Consider the following 19458-nt stretch of genomic DNA (forward strand, 5'->3'; position numbering starts at 1 on the left):
TGTGATTGTGTATTGTATGCTGTACTGCTGTAATGACTACCTGTAAATTTTCAAAGTTGAAAGCTGTCTTGTTTGTACTGTACGATGTAAGCGTGGTACTGTATGTACATCCATCCGTAAGTAAGTTGATGGGTGATGATGATGGCGAAACTTCATTTTCTCCGCTTATGGGACCGTCCCATACTATATAAGACTGTTGTTGGTCTTGTGGACGGTCCACAACTTGTCTACTTACTTACATATATTGTGGAATGTCCTATCTATATCTAATTGCATGATATCCCAGATGCAATACCGGAGCAACTGAATAATGTAATGCCTTCAGATGATTATGGAAATTTGAGGTTGGAGATGCCTACTTACTCCTTCCTTCCTACCTACAGACTACAGTACCTGGGTAGTTAGTAGGCCCCTCTTCTTCGATAGTAAGAGTAGCATATCTTAAATGGAGTGTGGTGGAGCATCCATACCTAAAAGTAAGTAAGTATATTGTGAATAAAACTTGATTCTCTTTGCTAGTGAACTGTCCATACTTAGATATAAGACCATTTGGTCTTCTGGGAGGTCCACACAACTTGTCTATCTACATCGTGGAATGTCACCCTGCTAGTAGGTAGGTAGGTAGTCAAGCAGCAGGGTCCGGATTATATATGCCATCCCCGACAGTAGCTGTCAGCCCGGTGACGGCCACAGCAGGGACTCGCGATCGCAGTCAATCCCGCCCCCTGGATGCGGAGAGGAAGGTATCCCAGATCATTCGAAGCAGTGAGCGTGCTGTTGTCGTATGCTTTGGTCGGGACAGAGGTCTGCACTTTCCAATGATTTATTATGTTCATGTTGGATAAATACATGCTGGGTCTCGGAGCGATTCTCGGAGAGCTTTTAAATAGTGATCGTTCCCGTGATAGGGGTGTAAGCAACACCTGTTTCGCTGCCACTACTTCTCCTTAGCGGGATTCTATAGTTGCATCGTAGATGAGAAACTTAGCTGCCTAGACTTATAGGAGAAATACTATGTTTCTTTATCTACGTTTGTTGCAGATTCGGCCAAAAAGAGATGCCCTGCTACCAGCTTCTTGGTGAATCTGAACTAGGTAGCCCGCCAACAACGTTCCTATTTTATGGTGACATATCTATATTTATTTACATATAGCTTTACTATTGTTCTTTCCATGTCTGTGTGAATATGTGGTCTCTGTTTATCATGTCCCTTCCTTCCTTCTGGTCTAGTCTTTCTCCAAGCATTATCTTCTGCATTTCTTCAGTCTTATAGTATTGGCTGTACTTCATCAGACATTATTTATCCAATGACCAGATTCCATTCTAGTCTATCATTCCATGCTCCTCTAAATCGAACCGCCATCAATCTATGTCTTCACGCTTCACAACTCACTCTCATCCGCATCCACCCACCACTGCAACTTCTCCCTCTTGAACGTCTCAAAATCCCACTCGCGATCCTCGAGAGCCTCTTCCCCACCGATCCAAACGTACGTCATGGCCTCGACCTCTTCCCCCTCGTCGGCGAGTTGCGCGCGAGCTTCGTCCAGCACATCCTGGATGCTCCGGTCGTTGTTCGTGGTGGGGTCGCTGCTCGTCGGGTTCTTGTCGTCGTCGTCATTACCCCCCACGGCACTCCGCAGGACGCGGACCTTCACCTTGCGCTTCTCGTAGTCAGATCCCTCGAAGCAGTCCAGTCGGTAGATGTCGCCATCTGTAAGGCCCGTGACAAGGGTTCCCAGGACAGAATGATCCATGTTGCTGCTGCCTTCCGGGGTGGTTCCTTGGGTCGAGCCGTCGCTGCTGGTCTTGGCCGTCACAGGTATGATGCCAGGATAGTCGGCGCCCCGCACACGATGGCGGCGGTAGCCGTGGAGAATGGCGGGTTTGACGGTCAACAGGGCCTTCTGCCAGGGCTCAGGGTTTGAGTGGCCGTGGATAACACGGTGGAGGATCTGAGGGGCCATGAGGGTTCCTATAGTAGTCAGTCAGATTCCTAGTTAACACACGGCGCTTTTCATCAAAATTCAATCAATGAAAAACGCTGTACTAACCGTAGAAGAAGAGTGTATGATCCCCCATGTTGCGATTTGCGATTCTCGAGATAGATCTTGGCTTGATGGAAGTATAAGAGCGACCTAATTGGGATGAGAGCTGGTAGACTTGGGATCGTGTGGATAGGATGGGATGGAATGGAATGGGATGTGCGAGAAGGGGGGATGAAATGGAATTTATATATGCCAACTGAATTGAACAGATGAAAGAAATAATATCACGACACAACAATTAAGACATACATCGTGTTTAGACGGATGTTCTTTGTCTTCAAGGTTGTATGAAAGATGGCCATGTTTGGCACGTTTGTTTGCTCGCTCTTATCGATAAGAGATGAGAGATCACCTGCCTGTTTTAGTTTGATCCTGGTGGAGATGTCGGCCAGAACCAACATTCTGACACATACATACGGAGTAGTTCAGTCACAGTAGATGTGAGACAGGGTTTCACCTAAAAAAATTCCATCACGTACTCCGGAGTACACTTGCACAGTACTGAGCTGCTTGATAGAGAGACCCCTCCAATCTTGTGGGAACCACATCACATGACTTGGCACTAGCCGCTTCCAAGTGTAAATAAAAAGTTTGGAATCGCTAACAATATAATCAACCTCAGTTTCTATCGTCTCTCCATAAAGGATGAGATAATTGCCATGGGGTCTGTGTTGTATATGATCGCTACAACCAAAACGCCTTACCATGACAAAGAGGATCACGTGGTAGAAGAGCTTTATGCTGTAGGAAAGGTTCCCGAAACGGGTCATCTGTTGTTTGGGCTTGTGATACATAAGTGCTGGAGGATGCGTTATGAAGCTGCTGCTCAGGTTTTGAATCGTCTTTGTCATTTCTGATACAAAAAAAAGCAAAAAAAGCAAAAAAGCAAAAAAGCAAAAAAAAAAAGAAAAAAAGAAAAAAAAAGGTACGTGCTCTTCGTTCTATCGGTGCTCTGGACTATTGACGGCACTGCAGTGGAAATACAAATACCCTGCTACTCCAAACTTAGTATAATGATGTAATAATATATTTTTTTTATTTTGAAACAGTATGAAAGGAAAGGAAGGAAGAATGGTTGTACGGAATACTGAAAGTGTTGATCAATGGCAATGTCTATGTCTACTTGCTTATCGATAAGACATCCGCGCGGATCCTCGAGCCAGCCCAGCCCAATGATCCAATCGGCCACAGTGGCTTCAACTCCGCACTCCGGCTTTCGCTGGAACCATTGCTTGCTTCTTCACCCTTCACAATCTTCCGACCCTATTGTATCCAGGGACTAGCAGCTCAGTCAGTACAGAGCACACAGGGCGCAGTTACCCTGACTGACTGACTGTCTCCTAACACTGCTGTCCCTGTTGCGTCGCGCCCGTCCTGATTGTCCCTCTCTTTCTGTCGAGTCAACACACCATGCATTCATCTCTCAACCGCCTCCAGGCCGTCTTTGGCTTCTTTACTACCGTCGCCCTTTTCATCGCGGGCCTGGCTGCCCTCTCTGTGCTGCTATACCCAGCTGATGATGTTGCGTCGAGCGTGGAGTTGAAGGGTGTGCAGGTGTATGTCTCCTCGCAATGAATTAGGAGTTTAGCTCATTGATTAGTCGTTTGTTGATTTCTTTATTCAATGCGATCAATCAGGGATGCTCGTGCTTTTCAGCTTGCTGACCTTGTCTTGCTGCATGAACAGAATCAAGGGCCGGCCACACTACTACTCGACGAAGAGGGAGGAATATGCGCAGATCCGATTCGATTTAGACGCTGGTGCGTTTGCCATTTTTACCCTCCCACTCCATTGAGCCATTTAAGTCGCACGGCTATGAACATCCCACTAATCCTGCCGTGATGGTGTACTCAGATTTCTCCCCCCTCTTCAACTGGAATACGAAACAGCTCTTCGTCTACGTCCTCGCCTCCTACCCGCCCTCTTCTCGCGCCAGTAACATCACCCACAACTCCGAAGCCATCATCTGGGATACCATCATCCCGGCGCCCGAGTCCCCTTACTCCGTCGCGGCCCTGAAGGAGCGGTTCTTCCCTAGTAGCAGCAAGACTAGCCGGGGGACATCCAAGAAGAGCAACAACAAAAACAACAAGAAGACGCAACAGTCCAAAAAAGACGCTACTCCTCCAGGCGTCCTGCACCTCCGCAACCAGAAACCAAAGTACCAAATCACCGACATCTCAGGCAAGATCGCCGAGCGGGAAAACGTGACCCTCCTCGTCGGCTGGAACGTGCAGCCCTGGGTGGGCGCGTTGTGGTGGAGTCCTGGCTCAGGGAGCATTCCTCGGACGAGCGGACAGGCTGGTCGGAGCATGGCGTTTAATTTCCCTGCGTTGAAGGGCAGTAATAGGACTGAGACAGCTACGTAGGAGAGAGACTATGATGGAGAATTGATAGGAATTGCATATATTGTATTATTTTCTAGTTTCAGCCTGGTTTTGATTGTAGTGTAATGTAAGTTTAGGAAAAACGGATAACAGAAAGCAGACTATAAAGAGAAAAGAGAACGTTAAACAGGAACAATAATATTATTAGCAATAACTAAGACCAAAAAAGTTGGCCGCAAAGCCAACGTTCGTACAACAATCCAATCCTTCTTCAACCCTCCAAGCGAACAAGAGAAGTTCGCACCAGGCATGCAATTCCCGCATTGTCAATCGATCACTATCCTCCCAGTCTCCAGCCCGGGAATGGAGTGATCGATCATTTCCAAGTTATCCATTATGACCCAAGAAAAACACTCTCGCCCAAAGAAAGCCGCCCATCAATAACCAGAAAGGAGGAACCGACCTCATCTCATCTCTAACCAGTAGCATATGAGTCGAGATCGAGATGCCCTTTCTGCTTCTGCATACAGCCCTGCTGCTTCTATGGTCTGGTTTGGGTTGCTGACTACTCCATCGTCCCATAGTTCCCATACCCCTGCGGGGGATAGCCACCATTCTGGATCTTCTGCGAGTAGACTCCCGGCGCGGGTCTGCGGCCGATACCGCCCTGGGGCCCCAGTTTTCGACGATCGTAGTAGACGTATTCGAGGTAGAAGGCGTGGATGTGGCCGGGAAAGTACCTGGAAGCCAGTTAACAAGGGGAATGGATAGGAAGGATAGTTGTGTGTTTAGAAGACAATGATAAAAGACGTACCCCAGAATCGTGAGAAGGATGTTGATGAGGAGATCGGTGCTGCAGCCGGAGAGGAGGAATACGCCTAGAGGGGGGACTGTAGGCAGAATCATTAGCATGTACAGTACAGCACAGATTTGTATATACTCTGGGATAGTGTAAACGAAAAGCTAGCGAGATTGTTGTACTTACTGAAGACAGTGATAATAATCAGCAGAATCACATTGACCTCGTTATCCAAGGCATCCATGGCTGGTTTGCTGGCTGATTGGTTGATCGATTGCTCTCTTAGGTGGCGGTGTCTCGTCTTGTTCTTCTTTTCGCTGATCTCAAGTCGACAGTGAGCGCAGGCGGAGGGTTTTTCGAAGCGCGGTAACAATAGAATAGTACATGTACACATACATGTATACTGTAGTATGAGTTTGGATGGTCGTTGTCAAGACGAGCGCGCGTTGACACAGTTGACACGCCTTTTCACAAGTGCTTCTTCTAAGTTGCCTGCAGCTTTGGACAATAAGTAAAGCAAGCTGCCACAATTGGAAACTGGCCGGTAATGGTCAATCACAGGTCATGGGTTCAGAAAGGGAAGGAGGTGATGATCGGGAGACACAGTGATGATGTCATAGCAGCCATCCCTACTCGACATAAACCTTAATTAGGCTGCACTGCCACAGAGCATAATAGAGTTCATGTGACGGTGTACTATTGATGTGGCGCATGATGTTAAATTTACTACGTGAATTTGAAGCCGAGTCAGATCTCCGAGATAAGTCGGTAAGAGGTTGGTTTTTTTTTTGTTTTCTAGTGGCTGAGCCAGCTGCAAGGGGGTGTTAGAGTTAAACGCCTTAGTACCTACCTATGTATGGAGTAATATACCTAGGGTATGGTAATGAGAGAATATTACCTATTTGGGAAGTTAGCCAATCTTCCCGAATGGGTGTTCGATTGTCTCAATTTCTAGGAACGAAGCGATCTCGGCTTGAAGCAGGCAGTTATGCAGTCATCTGAGACAATGACGAAAGGGATGAAAGCACATTGAACCTGTCAAAATTTGGGTTTATGATCAGTGTAGATTCTCATGATTCTGATCTTCTCTACTAGAATTGACTAAAGCAAAGACTTGTCGAGCTAGGTGTTCTAGTTCTTCGTCAAAACACAGCGTTGGTCTTCATCGTCTCTTTTGACGGGACTAACCATCGTATGTACTCAGCGGGATTCTTGACAGGGGCGAAGAGTCAGGAGTTACATGTACTGTGTACTATGTATCCGCATAATAGGTGCACAGCCACTGTAGTAACTACCATGGGTCATCTTAGGATTATCAAATACAACTCACTTTATTCGCATACCTAGTTGATTCGTCTATGCCCTTCCCTCGCACTAAGGAAAGCGATCACCTTCGTGACCTGGATGAGCGCAGACTTGATTTGCTTGCTAGATACATGTAAGATACATGCACAACATTACTCTCCAGCATCCTTTTCTGCCTCCTCACGCAACTCCTCGCTCAAAAGGTTCGATTTGAGAGCAACATGCTTGGCCAGCGCCGTCAACGAAGACTTAGACAGAATGTCGAAAATGGGGACATCATATTTCGCTTCCTGGTAGAGCCAATTCCGCAGCTCCACTGCCACAAGCGAATCCACACCATACGCTGCTGGAGACCGCGACGGATCAATGTTCTCCGCCGGCAGCGTTAGCATCTTGGCCAGCTTGGTTGTGATGGCTTCGGTGATCACTCTGATCACGTCGGGATATGTAGTGGACGCCTCGATAGATTCTCGCAGGCTGGCGACGCTTTTGGCTTTTTGGATGTCTTCTGTACCTTTGTCTTGTCCCGTCTGCATCAGATGGCTGAATCTTGGGTCGCGGAACCATAACGGCGTGTCTTTCGTATCGCCGCTCGTTCGACTGGCTATGAGACGCTGCGTGTCGAGTCCCGTAATGATTTGGGAGGATTCAGGAATCTGTCGAGACTCAAAGATCGCAAGTTCAAGCAATGAATGGAACTCTCCCTCGGAGATATTTGTGAACCCCCACCGTTCCAGGTTGCTCGCGTAGTTCTGGTTCTTGGCTACCGCCCCAACGGACAATATCCTGCCGAGATCAAGAGATACCGCTGGTAGGCCATTGGCATTGCGATGACGTGCAAGAGCGTCCTGGAAAACACAACCGGCTGTATAGTTGCTCTGGCTGGAATTGCCCACAATGCCGGCAGCTGAGGAAAGCATCACGAAGAAATCCAAGTCCCAATTCATGACAATGGACAGCATGTGCAGGTTTAGGGACCCTGTAACTTTCGGTTTGACCGCAGCTTGAAACTTTTCATAGGACATCGATGCAAAAATAGAATCCTACCGATATTAGTCAATATCTACTGCGCAAAGCAGCGTCAGGTGCCTATCTTGGTCTTACCTGAAGAACCATGCCAGCATGGATTATCCCTCGAATAGGAGGTAATTGCTCTGCGCAGCTTTCCACCACTTTAGCGAGCTGAGAGAGCTTTGACACATCGCATGCAAATACGACGACGTTAACGCCCTCCCTTCTCAGCTCGTCGACGAAATTAGCAGCCTCCGGGTTCGCAGCGCCAGATCGGGAGAGAAAGATAACATTCTTGGCTCCTCTGTCGACCATCCATCTCGAAATCGATCGCCCCAATCCCCCAAGACCGCCAACGATAATATAAGAAGCATTCTCCTTGAACGTATGATTCATCGCACGTTTAGAAATCACCTTTTTAAACCGTTAGAACCATTGAACGCAACAGGGTCAATATATTCGTACCTTGACAGGATCCCTGGAATGACGTGTAATAACCACCTTCCCCAGGTGTTTTCCAGCTTGCATCGTCCGCAGAGCTTCTTCAACCCTGGAAATCGCATAAGTCGTAATCGGAGTAACAGGAGTAACAGCTCCACTGCGAACTAATCCCATGACTTTCGCGAGAAGCGAGCTACCCAGCTCCGGTCTGTGACGGAAGATCCCCGTCAGGTCCACGGACGAGAAGGAAACGTTGCGAATGAAGGGCTCCATCTCCAGCTTGCTGTTTCCGAGGAAATCACGCTTTCCGATCTCGACGAATCGCCCGAACCTGGCGATGCAGTTCCATGACTCGCGAAGGAGCTCTCCGGCAAGAGAATTGAGGATCACGTCAACACCCTTTCCGTTTGTCATCCTCAAGACACCTTCAGCGAAAGAGGCGTCTCTGCTGGAGAAGATGTGGTCTTCAGGGATACCGTAAGTTTGCATAATAAATTGCTTCTTCTCTACAGTGCCAACTGTGACGAAAATCTCTGCTCCGATCATCTGTGCAAGCTTGATTGCTGCTTGACCGACCCCGCCAGCTGCAGCGTGGATGAGAATGGTTTCATCCTTCTGCAAACGAGCGGTATCAATGAGCGAAAGGTATGCCGTGCAATATACGGCCGGGAGTGATGCTGCAACGTCGAAAGTCATGTCGTCAGGGATCCGTTGTACCAAGTCTGCCCTGCAGCGGACGTGGGTCTTCAACGTGCCCAAGGCAAGTGTGCACACACGGTCTCCTTCTTTCAAATGCGTCACCCTGGCCCCGACTTTTGTGAGGATGCCGCTACATTCACAGCCCAGGAAGTTTTCTATATGTTGTCCCATTGCCACCATCACGTCGCTGAAATTGATGCCGGAAGCTTCAACCCTTATCTCGACTTCGTCGTCAGGCAACTTCTCTGTCATTTTAGAGTCTTCAATGAACCGAAGAGTGTCAAGAAGGCCGGGGGTTCCTATCTCCAGCTTTAGCGGTCTCTCACTCTCCTCAAAGATCACCATTTCCGTCGTCGAATCTTGAGGTCCTTTTGCGAGGTAATCGTTTCCGAATCGATCTTCGACAATCCGAGGGATCATGAGGCGGCCAGATCGCTCGCTAAACTCCAAATCTGTATCCTCAAGCTGCTGACCTTCCCTGAAGGATTTCTGGAAAATGCGGAGAATTGACTCGGCGGCTTGCTGAGCTGGTAGTACGTTTTCAGAATCGAAATCGAGGGTAACGATCCTTTTGCTCTGGTCCTCGGAGCGAACAGAACGCAGGAGCCCGTAGATCAGACTGGACTCAGGCTTCGATGATTCGATGGTAGCGCCTCGTGTCACCCATATGACGCCCTTAGACGAAGAGATAACCTGGCGGATGCGTTCATATTTCGCAGAATCAGCCCCGCGTAGAATTGGTCTTCGTAGTTCATCCAGAACAATACAGACTTTGTTATGATACGTCTGTGTTGGTGCATCCAGATTGAAGAGTTCAGACTTAATGCCGCACGAAGTCTGTAGACTGTTCTGTAGGTATTCTGCGGACACATAACTCTGTCGACAGGTATCAATGATCACAGCATCTGGATAGCGACTCTCCGCATCCTCAACTGCCGTTGAAACCATGACACTGTAAAGGTAATCGGCTTCGTTAGGGAAATCTCGAAGACAGATATCCACTCCAGAGAATGACGTGTTTTTGAGCAAGGCATGCCACTCATCTTCGGTGATTGTTGGTCCAGATGTGCGGCCGTCATTGACACCTAGTTGGGTCCATCAGTTAATGTTTCTTAATGTTTCACGAGAATGTCGATAGACATTACATACCAGACCACCACCCTGGGAGACCACCATATAATATGATGGTTCGCAGCAATGGATGTGTTATTTCCATCAGAACTAGCCTTCCTCCAGGCTTTAGCAACCTCCTCACGTTTTGCAACGTGTTCTTCATTTCGCTTGTTGCATGGAGAACATTCACCGCAATGATGAGATCGTAGCTGCCCGCAGAGAAACCCTGGCTCTGCGGATCGACTTCGATATCCAATTTCTTGAAATCCATCAGAGCCGCCCACGGCCTAAACTTCTCACGCGCCTTCTCAAAGAAGCCCTGAGAAATGTCTGTGAAATCGAAATGACAGAAACGCGGATATTCGTTCTCCGCTCCACCGAGTGTGCGGAGGATGGACATGGTTGCGCCACCGGTTCCGGCGCCGATCTCCAGGATGTTCATGTCTGGTTTCTTGTGCGCGAGTTTGCCGATGACGCTTGAAAGTTGTTCAAAGGATCGTTCGGTTCCAAGCCCAGTGCTATAAAGTTCGTAAAGCAGGTCCCCTTCGAGCATTACTGGCAATGCCTCGGTCTCGTTTCGCATGATACGCGTCAAATTTTCTCCCATACGGCAGAGCATTTTCCCTTCTGCTCCATGAGTCCTTGCAGAAGAGATCAGCCGTTCCTCTTCTTTCTCTGATGCCGCCAGCCAGTGGAGCGCTTGATGTCCCAGGTCTCCTCTTTGCGCTTTTTCTATTATCTGTCTCAGCGTCTGGTATAGGAACTGACAATGAGGCTTCATCTTTTCAAAATCGGTTGCCTTGATTTCCGAGAGAGCCCGCCGAATGAAGACAAGTGATGCTGCCTCAAAAGTTGCCACAATTTCTGACAGAGCCTGATCGTGTTCCGGTGGATGGAAGATATGTTTTATATCAGCGGGGCAGGCGAGGTCAAGATCCTCGCTCCAAACTTCTTTGAAGCATAACTTCCGATCTTCTGTTATTGAGCTAGCTGCAGATGCCATATTCGCAATTGCAGAACACCTGAGACCCTCTACTTCGATCAAAGGGTCAATGTTGGCGCACCCATCTGCCACAGCAGTGATCTTCGAGTCGATCTGGCGGAAGTTGTTCTGCAGAACCGAACACGCTACTTTCAGCTTCTTCGAAGGAACGTTCAACCCACTAGTGGAGACCTTCATTTGTTTGATGAATGTCGGCACGAATGGGTGTTGTAGCCCATTTTGATCATTCGAAAAAGCTGGAAATAGCGTGTGGAAAACAGAATCAAGCGTGGCAGGATGAAGGATATGCGGAAACTCGAAATTCTGAGGCATGAACCGTGCCGTATCTGGAATCGACACGGTTCCCAGAGCCTTGTTATCTGTGCCAGATGCATAAACCATGATGAGATTCTGGAATGATGGGCCGTAGCACAGACCAACGTGATCGAGGGTTTTGTACAGACGCTCCACGTTTATGACCTTCTGACATTGCTGTCCATAAGTCGTAAAAAGCTCCTCGATGGCTCTTTGCTTTTGGCGGGCTTCTTGGTTGTTCACTTCTCCAACCTGCGATGATGGCGTGGCACAAACGTACCCATGACAGTGCTCGATCCATTCCTCTGAGACGACAGAGTACAGACGGAATTCAAACCAAGGACTTGAAGAATCCGCCGATGATAGGATGCTTGAAGGATGGAGACTCAAGACGGTTTCTATCCCATCACTGGAATCGGGAACCACCAGAGCCTGACCAATGTTGATATCGCGGAATCTGACTCCCTTGAGTGTTTCAGAGGATCTATCTGATATCTGTTGCATGGCCTCTATGACCATTGACAGCATCCCAGCAGCTGGATAGATCGTCTTGCCTTGAACTTGGTGGTCTTTGATCCAAGGCAATTCCGACAATCGAAGGAAACCCCTCCACCGAGGCTCTCTCGGGTTGAGATTGTCCTCTGGAGCACCAATCAGGTCACGCCTCCCATATCGTCTAAATCGATGGCCACGACTGATACGGGATTCATGCCAGTAGCCTGTCGAATGGTTCCATTGGTAAGGGGGCAAGTCAGCCAGGACTTGAGGTTCGTTGTCCGCGACGGAAGCATTGACGGAGCAGAAATCAACCGCAGAACCATTCATAAAGAGACTGTTTGCCACGTCGTGCATGGTTTTGACCGCATTTTTCTTTCGCAGAAGACAGGATATGTAAGGAATGTCCGATTTCGAATCCGTGTCGTCAAGAATTTGCTTGATGGGACCGGCAAGAGCCGCATGTGGACCGATTTCAATCAATAAATCGACATTCGTTTTATCCTGGGTACCTGTCTCCGAGCCCAAACACATCTTTCTCAAGGCCGAGGAGAATAATACGGGCGAAACCATATTCCGAACCCAGTAGTCACCCACTAGGTTGCCGCATTCCATGAGAGAACCGCTCACAGAAGAGAAGAATTGGATGCCGTCTGAATGTTGCACTTGAAGATTCTGCAGCAACTCCGAATATCTCGGCGCAATGTCCTGCATGTGATGTGAATGGTACGCGACGTCTACCTTCAGACGGCGGACAAATATCTTCTTCGCGATCAATAGCTGCTCTAATTTGGTTATTGCACACCTATCGCCGGCGACTGTAACACTCTGGGGACTGTTGTAGCAGGCTATATTGAGCCGACCCCCTTCAATCTGAGAAATGAACGACTTAGTCTCAGGAGCAGAGAGGCCAACAGCAATCATGCCCCCATCCCGGGTACCTCGAGCTGCCATTTGAGAGCATAACAGTCCTCTGTAATATGCTACAGCCATAGCTGATTCGAGGCTTAAAGCCCCTGCTGCGTAGGCTGCGGCAATTTCACCACTGGAATGGCCCACGACGGCAGCAGGCTCGACACCCCAGGAACAAAGCAAGTCCACAAGAGCAATCTGAATTGCTGTGCATATCGGCTGACTCAGTCCGGGATTGTTGATCTTGCTTGAATGCTCATCTCGATGAAGTTCATCTATAGGGGTCAGAGGATCGTTTTACATCATCAAAGACTGTGGACAGTAGCTTACCTAGGAGGCGCCATGGGCAGCCTAGCGACACCAAAGTGGCTTCACACCTGAGAAGACTGTTGTCGAATGCTTCATAGACACCCTCCAACTCGACACCCATTCTTGCCCATTGTGCTCCTTGTCCAGTGAACACGAAACCGAGTCTCGGCGCCTGGAAGGATTTGCGGAAAGCATTTCTCCTTTCGAGTTCTCCGACCAGTTCAGATATTGAGGAAGCTGACACGGCAAGTTTCAATGGAAGTCGGGTTCTCTTTTCCGAAAGAGTGAAGGCAAGGTCTCCTAGGAACGTCTGCTCGTCCTGGTGGAGCTGTAGCTTCAAGTATTCAAGCATACGGTCCACCAATTTGGAGCTAGCAATGTCATCATTCGCCGAGAAGACAAAAGAACGATAAAATTCTGAATGCCTTCCTGTCTCGTTCGTTGAAGTTGGCACTGCGATTGAGCTGTCTCTGGAGGGCCTGCGCGAAAGACTGTTCAGGTAACCTTTCGCCTCGTCCAGAATAACATGTGCATTGGTACCACCGTATCCAAAGCTGTTAACAGAAGCTCGTCGAAGAGCCCGATGTGGCCATTGTTCGAGCGTGGTTGGAATCTGTTGAAACGTTAGCAGCAGCATTGATTGAAGACAGCACACAATCAGACTCACTTTCAGATTCCATTCTTCGAGTGGTATTTCGTTATTCGGTTTCTCAAAGTTGATGTTAGGCGGAATGACACCCTTCTCGAGGCAGAGAACAGCCTTGATCAAGCCCGCGAGACCACTTGCGCCCTCGAGATGGCCAATATTGGTCTTAATTGACCCAACGATGAGGGGGTCGTCACTTGAACGGGAGGAAGCAAAAACCTCATGGATAGCACTCATCTCTATTGGGTCCCCGGCTTGGGTACCGGTACCGTGAGCCTCAAAGTATCCAGTGTCGCGAGGGTCGAGTCCGGCATCGGCATAAGCTGATCTTATCATCTCTACCTGGCTCTCGCGACTGGGTAGGGTGATGCCTGTAGTACGACCGTCTGAGTTTATGGCAGTCCCGCGGATGATTGCTCGAATTGGGTTCTTGTCACGCAGAGCAGCATCAAGTGGTTTCAAAATGACGGTTGCGAATCCTTCCCCACGACCATAGCCGCATGCACGATGGTCCGATGTGTATGATCTTCCATCGGAGGATAGAAATCTAGATTTTATTTTAGCGAAAAGCCATAAGACGGAAAGGGACGATCACGTACCCCAATGAGCTCATTGTAGTCATAATATGGGGACTGAATATCAAATTTGTCCCCCCGACAATTGCCTGATCTGATTCCCCAGTTCGAAGGCTCTGACAAGCAAGATGTAGAGCGACCAGGCTGGAAGAGCATGCTGTATCGACCGTGATACTGGGGCCCTTGAGGTCAAAGAAGTATGACAGCCTGTTGGACAGCATCGATTGACCAGTACCTGTAGCAAAGTATAACGGGGCGGTTTCCGGATCACGCACGGTTATGTCACAATAATCTCTGGTGAAATTGCCGACATAGACAGCTGTCTTGGTGCCTACTATCTTGTCCAAGGGGATGCCAGCTGTACAACTCAGTAAGTATCTCACAGACGACCACCGTGTTGGAATGAACTGACCATTTTCGAGTGCTTCATAGGCAGATTCCAGCTGCAATCTTTGCTGCGGGTCCATAGCCTGACGTTGTTAACTCCTGCCGCATACCTGAGCTCTCGACTTGGAAATTGATACCTTTGCCTCGTTCGGACTAATATTGAAGAATGGGGCGTCGAACAGCGAGACATCTTCTTTAAGAAAATGACCGCCACGGACATTTGTCTGGCGTATCTTATTAGTCTTTGCATCATTTTGAAGGATGAAACAGAACCGTACCGAGCCATTTCGATTGGCGACCGGATGATAGAAACCATCCAAGTTGAACCTCTCTGAGGGTATCTCTGACCACGCACTTCTACCCTGAGAAATCAAATCCCAGAGCTTCTCAGGACTATCGGCACCTCCTGGAAAGCGTGTGCTCAATCCAACAATAGCAATTGGAACTTCTCCGTCAGAAGAATCAGTCCATGAGTCAGGGACATTGGAGGATTCGGAAAAACTCTGTTGGGATTGGGTCTTTGACAGTATTTCCAACGAAGAAGGCTCATTTTTTGCTCGCTCTATCGGTTTAACCTCGGACAAGGTCACCACTTCCGGGTTTTCCGACAGAAGAAGCCCATTCTCAGAATATGGATCCATGATTGAAACTTGAATCTAAGTATGTATATTAGGCAGCAAAGGAGTATACAGGCAAATTCAGGGAAGACACAAGAACCGGAGCAGAGAACACACGATGCTCAGCACCTCAGATTTCACAATATCGCGAACATCCGCTTGATATAAGTACCATGGTCTTGGACTACATTCTCAAGGGTTCGCATGAGAGGAGTATCAGCGGATAACCTCAAAAGAGAACGAACTTCCCCTCACCTGATCCAAAGGAAAGCAAGTCCCCCCTAGTTTTGTGATGATCTTTGGCTATAATTTTTCGACCGGAAACGGCATGACGAACCTTAGCGCTGCATTGAAATCGATCTGAGACCAATTCATTGGTGGCTGGCGAAGAGTACCCTGGATATCAGTGGAGAGCCTGTCATTCAAGCTTAGGTAGGGTGGCACCAAGGTGGAAGTGAGAGCTGCTGAGCTGAATATTCTCAGCTCATCTGGTGCATCTTGAGCCCCGAAAACGTGACCACTGCAAAGCTGGTGTGCGATCATTTTCATCACGCATAGTCACTTGCCCAGAGTCGATCGTTGCATGATTGAGAAGAGCAAGTCCAGAAAAAGGCAGTTTGCGGCTGTGACCAAGTCTCAGGCGTTCTTCCTACAATTGTGGATGCAAACTTCATCAGTCGACGAGACTATACAGGACTAATCCATAGGTCGAGAACGTAGGGTGTAGAGTATACAGCAGAACCGGAGGAGACAGATGAATCCAGGGATAGGGACAAATGGGCCTCCAAAGTGGCGCCCTCGAGGACTGAGACCATGGCAGAGACAAGCTCGAACATTCTTCACACAAGGTCGTATGCCCCGAGAGACAGTATCGGAGAGTATCTGATTAGCTAGCCTTGTCTGCGCTGCTGAGATAGAGCTGAGGCCAGCCGGTTGAGGTGCCTAATCTGAATGCGGCGCTGAATCTTGACCGTTTCCCTAAAACATAAACTACATGAGCCTGGCCATAGCTTGAAGGGGCAGTTTTTGTGTTCCTTGCTTCTTAGTGGTGCTCTCCGTTGAACCGAGATCTCCTAGATCGATCGCGATCTGCCATGTGGGGCGCGAATAGAGTTGGTTCATGCACGATTTGCACTATCACTTCAAGTCATCTGGACAAGAACGATCAGCATGGACTTGATAAGAAAAGAGGTACTTCACCACAGCCAGTCTTCTGTTTCGTCAAAGGGCTTCAACTGAAACTCAAATTTACTGAACACCTCCGGGAAGGCTGTGCCTCTAGAGTATTCAACAGCCCCTATCATTTGGCCCCTAAATTGGATCTGCTCACTAGCCAGGTGAGATTATGCCTGGGATCTAGTATTCGCCATCGAGTTGGATCCAGCAAGACATGTGGACCCAGGTAGCGATCTTCAGTGGCCAAAGGATGATGTTTAACTGTGTTAGGAATCTAGGGATACTGAGAGCGTATTTCGAAGTATTCGGTACGGAGGACATATGCGGAGGACCAACACCACTCTGGCAAGCCTGACACTGACGAGGACGATCGGTAATAATTTAGGGAGACAGATGAGCACGATGCGAACGAGGCGTGATCACGCGAAGAAGGGCAAAGGCGAGGCGCTATTGACGTTAAATTTGGGAGATCGGCGGTTTGCAGCGTTTGTTTCGATCGGACTTGGCGCTGTTTGGGCACCGTTGGACTACTATATGCACGCTTCTTCCATGGAAACCGACTGGAGATCACTGAAGGTACATACTTATCTTCTTACCTTTCATTCCTAGTCGCTCCTTGCTTATCTGACTGCATGTTGCTGAGTTTCTCACGCACGCCAACTCCAGAGGTACCCCCGATAGAACTACTGCTACCGATTGGATTCCAAGCATCACCGGGAGTGATAAGACCAGATTCGATGCTGAAGAGATCTTCGATGGACGACAAGAAATCTTGTTACTGTGAATCGACGTTGTGGATGTCTGATGTGCTGATCACAGGAACATTGTCTTTTAGATCGGCGATTCGAAGCACCCCAAGATCAACCACACTTTCTTTACTAGATTGAGACCCACTGTGACGAGCTGAAGAGGCACATTGAACGAATCGGAAAGTGAGCCGTCTAAATGTTGGAACCATTGTGGCGGCAGAGCTTGCGTGCTGTGAGCAATTATGATGATGAGGTATATACATACGGAGTATAACTTTGTTGTAATCGGGTGAGTGACCCATTCTCGCATCAATCTAGTGGAATGGCGCACTGGCCTTGTGCATATGGATGCCTGGAGATAGTGAAAGTTGGAAACAGGCGATCACACATATATGCTATGCTGTCAATGGCGTCCGGACGTGTGATATAACATGGACTGGATTGTAGAGGATCTGGAGCAATCTTGGAGACAATTGGAAGCATACTCACTAATAATACTACTGCATTTTGCGCATGGTCATGTCTGTATAGGAGCATTAAGAAGCAAGGCACAGAAATCGACTGTAATATTAGATGCTTTCGGATAGATAATCTGACCGTACTCTCCGCTGTCAACATGAGGGAACCAAGCTCTACTTCGCCAGTATTATACGTCTAAGCAGTGCCTAATGTCTCATGTGACGGCCAATTATAAGCTGCTCAAGTTCTCAGCTCGAGACGCGGAATGCCGCAATCCAACCCAGAAACACAACATCACTACATCTCTAGTTGTGGACATCGAGAACCTAAATTTAAATCGACACCATGCGTCTTCCACGCATGAGAAACACAGAGCGTCCCATTTCCATGGTAATGAAGTCCCCGCTAAGGATCTTGTAGTCGCAAAAATCAGCCAAAACCAGCCGCATACTGGGAGACCATACGGCATGTTGATTTCGCCACTTGAAAGGGGCTGTAGCCTTGTGGATCCCATGACCCGAAATACAGGGGTTCTCGTCGACCCCCATAATTGCTCTGTTATCGGCGATCATACAGCATCCAGCGCCGCCCTTGTAGTCACCTGCTCATTCTTGTTACCGAGTTTTGATATCTGAAGGAAGGCATCGACGCCGTAGCCTTCGAGGCTGTGCAATTCGAGGCTACCAGCCCAGTACTCCGCATACACCCTGCTCATAGGTAAACCCATGCCAAGCCGAAGGTTTGGAGGTCGCGAACTCAATGACGCCAGAGAACTCTCACGGTATGTTTCTCGGTCGGCAGTTTTTCGGTCCGCTGGGACTGTTAATTCTTGCATGGTAGCAGCCATGGTGGGCACCTGTCCTAAATTCTCCAGGCGAGTTTGGGTACGGGGTCCTTTGCTGAAAGACCACAGATATGGCAAAATCTCTCGTGGAACACCTCCACCCTGATCGGAAACCCGCATAATCACATGCTGAGGTGCTTCGCAGATGAGAACCTCGATTGGCGGAGGCGGGGTGGAGGAATCCTGATATTTCTCCATCACGGCTTGTATAGAATTGCGCAACAGTTCCCCGATGATATACTCCAGATGGCCCAGAATGTAAGGGAATGTGGCACCAAGATGTCCCTGGACGTTGATAGCTGGGATCTGACTTGACCCAGAACTCTGTTTCATGAGGTCCTGTGCGAGCTTCCCACATCGCTCAACCACGTCCTTCGCGTTGCATTTCAGGAACACTTCTCCAACGAAATCGGCATTGAGGTCTGTTCGCGCCGCCGAATCCGGGAAATGCCATGGCGAGTTGAAAGTTTCAGTGAGGGCAAGATGCTGCTCGGCAATAACTCGACGAGAGATCCTCTACTTACGGAACAATTAGTTAGACTCGAGTACACAGCTCAAGTATCAGCGTAGCGTCTCCTACCGAGCGGAGCATGGTGTTCATGAAACGGTCCATCTCGTCCGGCTCGACCAGCCCCTGGCATTCCAGAACGCCCATAGCTAAGTTAGGAATGACTGTAAGATGCTCTTTTAGGGTCTCGCGCAAAATATCACAATATCGGTCATTGTCATCCAAGGTTCTGATCTCCGGAACGACCCTGAACCTCTCGAAGGCCTTGTAGTACAGCTCATACACGAGTGATATGTGGGGGTTTGCAACGACAACGTATGGCAACTTCTGCATGTCCCGAAGACGATGCGCGATTCTGTCGAGTAGGGTAGAGTCAGTGCATTGTCACTGAAGAGAGCGGGTGGGGCATTACCTCGTAGGAAGCTCTGTACGGACATAGTTTGCAGAGCTGATCAGTCGTGACTCCGTCAATGTGCGACCAAAGAAAGTCAATTGGCGCAAACTGATCGGCCTCACTTCACGCTCTACCCATCTGTCACAGGGTCAGCATCCGTTCTCCCCACCAGTATGGAGTCGGAAGGGACGCCTACTCATCTAGAACTGCGGCGGGCCTCCACGGAGGTGGCTGGTGGGATTGGAACGAGTATGACCGAGTTCCCAACGTGCATCTCAGCCTAATGGTGTGCAGGCATCGAGAGGACTGACTCCGCGGCATGGTGTCCTGCCATGCAATGTATGAAC

At 48.8% G+C, this 19458-nt stretch overlaps 5 protein-coding genes across 5 annotated transcripts; 1 reads left to right on the forward strand and 4 right to left on the reverse strand.

Annotated features, from left to right (window-relative positions):
- Nucleotides 1-1382: 1382 nt before the first annotated feature.
- Nucleotides 1383-2082, reverse strand: VTN77DRAFT_2627 (uncharacterized protein; the record flags this gene model as incomplete). Its single annotated transcript, XM_069418487.1, has 2 exons — nt 1383-1975; nt 2055-2082. The coding sequence occupies 2 exons, from the start codon at nt 2080-2082 to the stop codon at nt 1383-1385; spliced, it is 621 nt and encodes a 206-aa protein (XP_069282108.1).
- Nucleotides 2083-3458: 1376 nt separating this feature from the next.
- On the forward strand, nt 3459-4417 carry VTN77DRAFT_2628 (uncharacterized protein; the record flags this gene model as incomplete). Its single annotated transcript, XM_069418488.1, has 3 exons — nt 3459-3604; nt 3735-3808; nt 3903-4417. 3 exons carry the CDS (start codon nt 3459-3461, stop codon nt 4415-4417), a joined length of 735 nt encoding a protein of 244 aa, XP_069282109.1.
- Nucleotides 4418-4940: 523 nt separating this feature from the next.
- Nucleotides 4941-5418, reverse strand: VTN77DRAFT_2629 (uncharacterized protein; the record flags this gene model as incomplete). Its single annotated transcript, XM_069418489.1, has 3 exons — nt 4941-5115; nt 5190-5265; nt 5361-5418. 3 exons carry the CDS (start codon nt 5416-5418, stop codon nt 4941-4943), a joined length of 309 nt encoding a protein of 102 aa, XP_069282110.1.
- Nucleotides 5419-6631: 1213 nt separating this feature from the next.
- On the reverse strand, nt 6632-15005 carry VTN77DRAFT_2630 (uncharacterized protein; the record flags this gene model as incomplete). Its single annotated transcript, XM_069418491.1, has 10 exons — nt 6632-7522; nt 7584-7904; nt 7956-9715; nt 9780-12722; nt 12778-13369; nt 13424-13949; nt 14002-14335; nt 14390-14447; nt 14502-14588; nt 14643-15005. 10 exons carry the CDS (start codon nt 15003-15005, stop codon nt 6632-6634), a joined length of 7875 nt encoding a protein of 2624 aa, XP_069282111.1.
- A 2928-nt stretch (nt 15006-17933) lies between these two features.
- Nucleotides 17934-19432, reverse strand: VTN77DRAFT_2631 (uncharacterized protein; the record flags this gene model as incomplete). Its single annotated transcript, XM_069418492.1, has 4 exons — nt 17934-18725; nt 18790-19072; nt 19130-19249; nt 19308-19432. 4 exons carry the CDS (start codon nt 19430-19432, stop codon nt 17934-17936), a joined length of 1320 nt encoding a protein of 439 aa, XP_069282112.1.
- Nucleotides 19433-19458: the final 26 nt, after the last annotated feature.

Source organism: Rasamsonia byssochlamydoides (assembly GCF_041956645.1).
Source record: "Rasamsonia byssochlamydoides strain NRRL 3658 unplaced genomic scaffold VTN77scaffold_2, whole genome shotgun sequence".
Taxonomy (NCBI): domain Eukaryota; kingdom Fungi; phylum Ascomycota; class Eurotiomycetes; order Eurotiales; family Trichocomaceae; genus Rasamsonia; species Rasamsonia byssochlamydoides.